Source organism: Entelurus aequoreus, linkage group LG27 (assembly GCF_033978785.1).
Source record: "Entelurus aequoreus isolate RoL-2023_Sb linkage group LG27, RoL_Eaeq_v1.1, whole genome shotgun sequence".
Taxonomy (NCBI): domain Eukaryota; kingdom Metazoa; phylum Chordata; class Actinopteri; order Syngnathiformes; family Syngnathidae; genus Entelurus; species Entelurus aequoreus.
In genome coordinates this window covers 29,372,040-29,382,440 of record NC_084757.1, presented here as the reverse complement: position 1 = coordinate 29,382,440, position 10,401 = coordinate 29,372,040, and the positions used below count along the sequence as shown (strand labels likewise).

Sequence of the window (10,401 nt, the reverse complement as noted above, 5' to 3'; positions counted from 1 at the left end):
GGAAGGATAGACAGAAGATCAACAATACTATTAAACTCTGGACATGTAACTACACGGTTAATGCTTTTCAGCTTGGCGAAGCCTAGCAATGCTGTTGCTAACGACGCCATTGACGCTAACTTAGCTACGGAACCTCGACAGAGCTATGCTAAAAACATTAGCTCTGCACCTACGCCAGCTCTCATCTGCTCGTCACGACCCGTGCTCACCTGCGTTCCAGCGATCGACGGTACGACGAAGGACTTCACCCGATCACCGATGCGGTTGGCAGCCCGGAGACGGAGGAAGTCAAGGTGAGGTCGTTCGGCTAGCGCGTCTGCTATCCTTTAAAGTGCTCCTGGTTGTGTTGCTGTAGTCCGCCGCTAATACACCGATCCCACCTACAACTTTCTTCTTGGCAGTCTCCATTGTTCATTAAACAAATTGCAAAAGATTCACCAACACAGATGTCCAGAATACTGTGGAATTTTGGGATGAAAACAGAGCTTTTTTGTATTGGATTCAATGGGCTCCGAATACTTCCGTATCAACCGTTGACGTCACGCGCATACGTCATCATATCTAGACGTTTTCAACCGGAAGTGTGGCGGGAAATTTAAAATTGCACTTTATAAGTTAACCCGGCCGTATTGGCATGTGTTGCAATGTTAAGATTTCATCATTGATATATAAACTATCAGACTGCGTGGTCGGTAGTAGTGGGTTTCAGTAGGCCTTTAACGTAACATATTATGGTAAGAGTCATTCTAATAACTATAACATATAGAACATGCTATACGTTTACCAAACAACCTAATCGCTAAATCCCATGAAATCTTATACGTCTAGTCTCTTACGTGAATGAGCTAAATAATATTATTTGATATTTTACGGTAATGTGTTAATCATTTCACACATAAGTCGCTCCTGAGTATAAGTCGCACCCCCGGCCAAACTATGAAAACAACTGCGACTTATAGTCCAAAAAATACGGTAGTCAAAATGGCCATCCCTATTGTAGAAGGCCGCTTAACACGTCCCATAGCAATCCCTGGGTGAATGATTTTCATTTGTAAAAATAAATAAATAAATAAATAAAATTAAAAAAAATACATTTTTTTGTCTGTGCGTTTTATGAGAATAAATACTTCAAATAAATAATTTGGCCTGTGGACAGCGATAATGAAATACTGACGCGTTACACATGAAGTCGAGCACCCATAAACACAGAATGAAAACATCAGCACTCACGGACGAGCCAAACATGGACTTTCCCCATAGAAAAAACGTCCGTTTTTTTTCTGTTTTTTTTTTTTTTTTTCTTTAACTAAACGCTTGTGCCAGAGTTCTTGTAAAATTCTCTCCCAATGCAACACTGTCTCAGCCTTGTGCATACGTCTCCCTTTTTCCTTCCGCTTGTCTAATTCTGCCTTTGTGTCCTGGTGTGCAGCAAGTGGGGAGGAGAGTAAAGTGCGTTGGTCAACGTAAAAAAAAAAAAAAGGCTCGTCATGATCGCTCAGAAGCATGCAAGGCGCCTCCGGATCAACACTTTAGCCCTGACGTTGTTGAGAAGTAGGGTGAAGTTGGTACGGTGCACTAGTCGGCGTTCCTTAAGCAGCTGTTTCCTCTTCATCACACATAGAAACATGTAAAAAGACGTGTGTGTGTGTGTGTGTGTGTGTGTGTGTGTGTGTGTGTGTGTTGTCCTCTCAGTGGTTCAGAACTGGGAATGGTCCATCTCGTCAAGCCAGGACGCGGGGCTGGTGGGGAAGTCGGGGTATCCCGTACTGCTGCCCGTTGAGAGGTCTGAGGCGGGGCCCCCCGCCATGGCCCTCAGGGCCTGTCCCACGCCGCCTGCTCCGCCCTGCGCTCCCAGACTGTCCATGCTGAACGCCAGGTTGTTGAGTAGAGGGGTGTGACCCGGCAGGGAGGCGATGGAGGAGGGCGACTGCGGGAGGCCGTAGGGGCTCCCGGCGCGGATGTCGTGGTACGGTTGCCCCGCCGCGTCCACCGAGAAGCCGCCGTTCAGGACCGCGCCGTTTGTTATGTCGCCCACGCTCCCGTAGAGGCCGTTGGCGTGGCCCAGGTCTGACAGCACCTGGTCATCTGCAGAGGAGAGTTGGGTTGAGTTTGTGTTCATTTGGAACATGCGTGCATACAACATGATGCATCACAAGTGCCAGTTTCTCTATTCAACATGTTCGAAAAGGAGTAGGAAGAAGCAGAGCTTGTTTAATCCTACCCCTTTTCCTTTGCATAGCAGTTGCTAAAACGTGTGTTCACTTCCTGTTCTCAATTTATTCACAATATACTCCATAAGTACCGAATTTTTCGGAGTATAAGTCGCGCTGGAGTATAAGTCGCACCGGCCGAAAATGCACAATAAAGAAGGAAAAAAACATATATAAGTCGCACTGGAGTATAAGTCGCATTTTTTGGGGGAAATTCATTTGATAAAACCCAACACTAAGAATAGACATTTGAAAGGCAATTTAAAATAAATAAAGAATAGTGAACAACAGGCTGAATAAGTGTACGTTATATCATTGACGTTGTTAGGCCTATTTTAAAATGTTCTTAAGCCCCCCTAAATAATTTGGTGTTAAAAAAAAAGAAAAAAAATCAATTTTTTTTTATTTATTTATTTTTTACAAATACATGCCGACATATTCATTATAAAGTGGCCCGAATATGAGTTTAAATAAATAATCATATGACCTGTCATTATTCACTCAGTTTCCCCTCACTTCATAGCGTAAGGTAGAGAGCCCCTTTAGTGCGTCGGTATCCAATCCATTCCACTTGTTCATATAGAAAATGCCCACATCACTCAAAATCCAGTCCGCATTTTCTATGCGACCTTGCTTGCGGTCCTGCAGGTGTACGAATCACATTAGCACACAGCACTGCAGAACAAGAACCTTGTGTACGCAATTGTAAATAATTTAGTTTTTAAGTTTTGTGTTTCTTGTAGAATCTATATAAAGTAATATACATTAGCCTATTGTTAAAATAATGAAAAAAACATAATTAAATATATTTGTTTTATTGTATTGTTACATTAATAGCTGTTGTATTATTATAGGATGGCTTGTTAAACATTTCATAGGATTTTCAGAGGGTGGAAAAACCAAGACATTTAATATAAAATGTAAAATGAATAGATACATAAAAAGAAAAAGGAAAAAAATGGTTAAAAGCCATCGTCCCGGGGAGCATTTAATTTCGTGCCGTGCATTTTTTTTATCGTCCCCGGGACGACGGGACTACATTAATCTCAAGCCCTGGAAGTTACATTTTATTGTTTGCATTATTTGTTTCAGCATTGCACTTTGAAGATGGTCCCTCAGCTCTTTGACAGCTTTGGCTCTTTTTCAGATCAGGGGCCGTACTTATCAAGCTTCTTAGAATTACTCCTAAGAAGTCTGCTAAGAGTTGACTTAAGAGTAAATAAATTCTTCGCTGAAAGCTGCACTTAAAAGTTAGTTATCAAGCGTCTTACTCACACTTTCAGCGAAGTGTAGGACTGAATCTTAAGTGTCACACTCAGAGCTGAATTACGACATTACTATGTGCCGTAAACGGAATTTTAGGTGACGTCATTTCTGTGTCCATAGAAATGACCAATCACGGAAGGGAATCCGTTGTCTAAGAATAAAGAAATATCTTGGAAATATTTAAGTGGACAATGGGAGTGTATATTTTAACAATAAACTACAAAATAATACAAAACAAACTAGTCCCCGCCGGCACTCACGCTACCGCTCCCTCTTTTCTATCGCCCACACACTCACTGACGTCACTCACCTCACGGCCACACACATACACTACTGTCATAACATTTTCTTTCCAATTCATTAATTAGGCAACTAATTTTAAACTGGTGTGGGTGGCTCTATATATACGGTACTAGCCCACTGCAGACACATGCAGAAATCAACAAGGAATCGAAAAGTATTAAATCTGTGACAAAAATAATATCCGCTCTGTCTAAACGATACCGTTTGATCAGCTGCTCGTCATCAAAAAAAAAAAAACATTGTTCCGTTCCCTGAACGTTCGCGCACGTCTCTCTCGCCTCAGTGCCATCCCCTGCTGGCAACTCCTAACCACTTAAGACACCTCTGAAGGTCTCTTAAATATCGTGGAGAGTAGGAGTGATTCTTAGACTTAAGAACGTTGATAAAAAGCTTTTATTCTTAAGTTTGAGAGTAGGACTACATTTCGCAAATTCTCAGGACTTAAGTGTAAAATGGCACTCTAAGACGCTTGATAAGTACGGACCCAGGACTCTAAGTCTTTCTTATTTACAGTATATATAAAAGTTTCTCATTTCTATTCAGACTTCCATATATATTTAATTTCCTTAACAGCTTGCCATAATATATATATATATATATATATAAATATATTATATACAAGCCAAATTATCCCGATCCAGATATTACTTTAATTCAAGTAATTAAGTAATATTTCCAGGGCTTGAATTTACAACCATTTTAGTCACATATGTGCCCAAAATGTAATCTGTGCAACTTCAAAATATTTGGGAACAAACAATTATTGTATTGTGAGCTAAAGTGGTGGCATTAGCTTCTATGTTGTGAATGAATAACATAGAGGCTAATGCCATGACTTCCATTGTGTTTCAGTGTATCTTGAAGGATCATGCAAGTCATTGTTTCTTGTTGATGCTGTAAACAAAATGTCACTGTGCAAACCCAGGTTTGTTGTTGTGCTGAACACAGATTGAAAATAAACCCACTGAAATAATAATAACAATGATTAATTTCTAAGTCTTTGTTAGCCATTTGTGAAGTTTTGTGCTCGTGCGCTACGTTCGCTTGCATCCTGTGCATCTCCTGGGGGCTAAGCCCCCCCTGTCCTTAAAAGCTAGTGACGCCCCTGGTGCACTACACTCCCTGCTGCTTAGCCTGGGAAGACAAAGGGCTAGGGGAGCACACCCTGAGAGACAAGCAAGTGCTGGTAGGCGCACCACAGGCGGTCCTCCGACAGACCGGAGCTCCGGCAGCCTCCTGCAGCTGTGAGGGAGGTGCCGGTCGTCCTGGGTTTCCCTTGCCACCGGATACAGTTCCCCACAGCGAAGAAGGGACGTCGGAGTCTGCGCGTCTCCCTCGTCGGAAAAGACCTCAACGGCGTAGTGGGCGGATGATGGTTGCATAGAAGCTCCACAACGGTCACAAAGGCGGAAGAAGGCTGCAGCAAAGATGGGCCCCCAATTGTCTTGGTCTCCATGCCATTGGACCCTGGCCTTCTCTTTGCCAAGGACAGTGTGGTGGCTGTCTGTGCACCAGCCTCCCCACTTGAAAAGATTCCACGCACAGGCGTTCTCCTGAAGGCAATCCCACCAACAGGAGGACTATCATACTCGTTTGGAGTGATCGCCGACGGCACTACACTGCTAGTTGAGCAGAGATGAACCGGGGCAGAAGTCCGGCCCTGGACTTGATGGTGCAGTGTCTCTACTTAGCACGTGCAAACTGACACACGACTGTGGGAAAGATTGCGCAGCAGCTCTGTCCTGTGTGTGCTTGTCAACATGTATGGACTGTCTACATTCAAAATGTCTGACAAACAATTGTATTGTTGATAAAAAAAAAATTAAAAATTCATATAAATAAATACAATCATGTGTGCTTACAGACTGTATCCTTGCAGACTGTATTGATATATATTGATATATAGTGTATATATATTGTGTTTTTATGTTGATTTAATAAAAAATAAAAAACTTTTTTTTTTTTTTCTTTTTTTTTTCTTGTCCGGTGGTTGGGGACCACTGTACTATAGCACAGGTGTCAAACTCAAGGGCCAGCTGTGGCCCGCCACTTCATTTTATTTAGCCCTTTAAAGCCTGGAAATAATACACTGCCTTTCAAAAGTTTGGGGTCACCCAAACAATTTTGTGGAATAGCCTTCATTTCTAAGAACAAGAATAGACTGTCGAGTTTCAGATGAAAGTTCTCTTTTTCTGGCCATTTGGAGCGTTTAATTGACCCCACAAATGTGATGCTCCAGAAACTCAATCTGCTCAAAGGAAGGTCAGTTTTGTAGCTTCTGTAACGAGCTAAACTGTTTTCAGATGTGTGAACATGATTGCACAAGGGTTTTCTAATCATCAATTAGCCTTCTGAGCCAATGAGCAAACACATTGTACCATTAGAACACTGGAGTGATAGTTGCTGGAAATGGGCCTTTATACACCTATGTAGATATTGCACCAAAAACCAGACATTTGCAGCTAGAATAGTCATTTACCACATTAGCAATGTATAGAGTGTATTTCTTTAAAGTTAAGACTAGTTTAAAGTTACCTTCATTGAAAAGTACAGTGCTTTTCCTTCAAAAATAAGGACATTTCAATGTGACCCCAAACTTTTGAACGGTAGTGTATATATATCAATGAAGTACTGTAACTTTTCTTACTAAATGTATTCTTTCTTTCTATTTTGGGAGAAAAAACAAATATATGTACTCCATGCAATCGCAAATTATGTTCACTTAAATATTGTCTAATTATGACAAAATATATTATCAAACATTTAAACCATTTATAAAATAGAAATAAATAATAATAATAATGATTTCAAAGCAAGTGTCCCGGATCATGTTTTTGTCATATTCTGTTAGTTTTGGACTCCCCCGTCGTGACAGAATGGTTTATTGTCGAAATCCAACAAGTACAAAAAACTGAAAACAAGTCAGAGGAGAAACGTGCCGATCGCACTGGACGCTAAAGCTAACACTTGGCATAGACTAGAGATAAGGACTACTCACGTACACTACCGTTCAAAAGTTTGGGGTCACATTGAAATGTCCTTATTTTTGAAGGAAAAGCACTGTACTTTTCAATGAAGATAACTTTAAACTAGTCTTAACTTTAAAGAAATACACTCTATACATTGCTAATGTGGTAAATGACTATTCTAGCTGCAAATGTCTGGTTTTTGGTGCAATATCTACATAGGTGTATAGAAGCCCATTTCCAGCAACTATCACTCCAGTGTTCTAATGGTACAATGAGTTTGCTCATTGGCTCAGAAGGCTAATTGATGATTAGAAAACCCTTGTGCAATCATGTTCACACATCTGAAAACAGTTTAGCTCGTTACAGAAGCTACAAAACTGACCTTCCTTTGAGCAGGTGGAGTTTCTGGAGCATCACATTTGTGGGGTCAATTAAACGCTCTAAATGGCCAGAAAAAGAGAACTTTCATCTGAAACTCGACAGTCTATTCTTGTTCTTAGAAATTAAGGCTATTCCACAAACTTGTTTGGGTGACCCCAAACTTTTGAATGGTAGTGTAACTGTGGCAAGAAGCAAACAATGAAGCCAGCCCGACTGATCGGCAAAGGCAGGCTTAAATAGTCCCTCTGATTAGTGCTCGGAAAACAGGTGAGCGTCCTGAGCCCCAATCAGAGACAGGTGGAAACAATAAGCACCCATGGTAACTAAAAACAAACAAGGGTGCACAAAAACAGGAACTATGGGAGTCCAAAATATACAGAATATAACAAAAACATGATCCGGGCCACGGATCATGACAGCAAGTTATCCATCAAATATAAAAGTAGCAATAGATTTGATGGTAAAAATTGGGAAATTTACTGTGGTTTTTACAGCATTTTTCTTTAAATGGAAAAAAACAGTACCGTACTTGTTTTACTGTAATAAAGTGTGGTGCCGTTTTGGCATTTACAGTAATACACCGACAAATCTACACTTGTTGATTTTGCTGTAAAAAAACAAACGAACAAACTGGCAGCTCAGGTGCAAAAAAATAACTGTAAAATTCCGGGGGTTTTTTTTTACAGTAAAAAAAAACTAATGTAAATTTTACAGTAAAAATCAGGATTTTTTTTTTTTACCATAATAACCGCAGTACTGTTTTTTTTTCCATTTACAGTAACATACACTCAAGTTTTGAGGTGAAATTATTGCAATTTACCATATTTTTTTACATTTTGGTTTAAATAAAAATCTACTAATAAAATGCATAAAAAAGAGTGTAATAATAGTATTCACTGTGGGGCCAAACATAACTGCGATGTGGCCCTCAGTGAAAAGGACTTTGACAGCTCTGTACTATAGGATGAGCAGTCGTTACCTCTGAAGCTCAGCTCGCTGTCACTCAGTCCTGCGTCGTCTGCCGAGCTCTCCTTCTCCACCTTTGACCCCCCTCGGCTGCGTTTAACACTTTTATAGAACTGAGTCCAGCGATGGCGGCCGGCGTCTTTTTTTAGACGCTTTTCTTTTGCTCTGCGGTTCTGGAACCACACCTGAAAAATAAATGGGAATACATGATAAGTTGTGATAGTTTCTTACAAACCCCGTTTCCATATGAGTTGGGAAATTGTGTTAGATGTAAATATAAACGGAATACAATGATTTGCAAATCATTTTCAACCCATATTCAGTTGAATATGCTACAAAGACAACATATTTGATGTTCAAACTCATAAACATTTTTTTTATTGCAAATAATCATTAACTTTAGAATTTGATGCCAGCCACACGTGACAAAGAAGTTGGGAAAGGTGGCAATAAATACTGATAAAGTTGAGGAATGCTCATCAAACACTTATTTGGAACATCCCACAGGTGAACAGGCAAATTGGGAACAGGTGGGTGCCATGATTGGGTATGAAAGTAGATTCCATGAAATGCTCAGTCATTCACAAACAAGGATGGGGCGAGGGTCACCACTTTGTCAACAAATGCGTGAGCAAATTGTTGAACAGTTGAAGAAAAACCTTTCTCAACCAGCTATTGCAAGGAATTTAGGGATTTCGCCATCTACGGTCCGTAATATCATCAAAGGGTTCAGAGAATCTGGAGAAATCACTGCACGTAAGCAGCTAAGCCCGTGACCTTCCATCCCTCAGGCTGTACTGCATCAACAAGCGACATCAGTGTGTAAAGGATATCACCACATGCGCTCAGGAACACTTCAGAAACCCACTGTCAGTAACTACAGTTGGTCGCTACATCTGTAAGTGCAAGTTAAAACTCTCCTATGCAAGGCGAAAACCGTTTATCAACAACACCCAGAAACGCAGTCGGCTTCGCTGGGTCTGAGCTCATCTAAGATGGACTGATACAAAGTGGAAAAGTGTTCCGTGGTCTGAAGAGTCCACATTTCAAATTGTTTTTGGAAACTGTGAACGTCGTGTCCTCCGGACCAAAGAGGAAAGGAACCATCCGGATTGTTATAGGCGCAAAGTTGAAAAGCCAGCATGTGTGATGGTATGGGGGTGTATTAGTGCCCAAGACATGGGTAACTTACACATCTGTGAAGGCGCCATTAATGCTGAAAGGTACATACAGGTTTTGGAGCAACATATGTTGCCATCCAAGCAACGTTACCATGGACGCCCCTGCTTATTTCAGCAAGACAATGCAAAGCCACGTGTTACATCAACGTGGCTTCATAGTAAAAGAGTGCAGGTACTAGACTGGCCTGCCTGTAGTCCAGACCTGTCTCCCATTGAAAATGTGTGGCGCATTATGAAGCCTAAAATAGCACAAAGGAGACCCCCGGACTGTTGAACAACTTAAGCTGTACATCAAGCAAGAATGGGAAAGAATTCCACCTGAGAAGCTTCAAAAATGTGTCTCCTCAGTTCCCAAACGTTTACTGAGTGTTGTTAAAAGGAAAGGCCATGTAACACAGTGGTGAACATGCCCTTTCCCAACTACTTTGGCACGTGTTGCAGCCATGAAATTCTAAGGTAGTTATTATTTGCAAAAAAAAAATAAAGTTTATGAGTTTGAACATCAAATATGTTGTCTTTGTAGTGCATTCAACTGAATATGGGTTGAAAAGGATTTGCAAATCATTGTATTCCGTTTATATTTACATCTAACACAATTTCCCAACTCATATGGAAAAGTTTTTTTTTTTTTTATAAAAGTGCATTAAAATGAAGAATTTTAGTACTCTAAGTATTGATGATGTCATGTCTACCTGCACTACTCTCATGTCCAGTCCTGTCTCGGATGAAAGCTGCTCTCTGACGTGTCGCGCAGGTTTGGGGGAGTTCTTGTAGGCACTTTTGAGGGTCTCCAGCTGCTTGGCTGTTATGGTGGTCCTCGGTCGCTTGGTCCCTGCCTCCGAATCATCTTAAAAAGCAAAGCACAAGCAGATGAGTGGTTGTTTTTGTCCTTTGTGTTGTGCAGTCTGTCCTGCTCAGCCTGGTGCACACACTGTCTTCTATGGAGAGAACCTTGTTGTGCATTATTGTCCTTGTGCCACTGTCTTGGCCCACACTGCTGCTTAGGACATAAATCTGACAGGACAACACACTCTTTGGGACTGCAGCGCACATACACACACACACGCACACACACACACACACACACAAGGAAGTGTTGCTTCACTTTACATCCACAATGAGGGC

The 10,401-nt window shown here is 41.1% G+C and overlaps 1 protein-coding gene across 3 annotated transcripts in view; it reads right to left on the bottom strand.

Moving 5' to 3' along the window:
• Positions 1 to 334: 334 nt before the first annotated feature.
• lhx4 (LIM homeobox 4) overlaps positions 335 to 10,401 on the bottom strand; it is a 26,014-nt gene continuing 15,947 nt past the window's right edge. For all 3 annotated transcript variants that reach the window (XM_062038529.1, XM_062038530.1, XM_062038531.1), the window contains 3 exons: positions 9,969 to 10,123; positions 8,109 to 8,280; positions 335 to 2,085 (listed from right to left, as the gene is read on the bottom strand). In XM_062038529.1, coding sequence (XP_061894513.1) covers positions 1,697 to 2,085; positions 8,109 to 8,280; positions 9,969 to 10,123 — 716 coding nt within the window. In that variant the 3' untranslated portion in view covers positions 335 to 1,696. The remainder of the gene's footprint in view (positions 2,086 to 8,108; positions 8,281 to 9,968; positions 10,124 to 10,401) is intronic.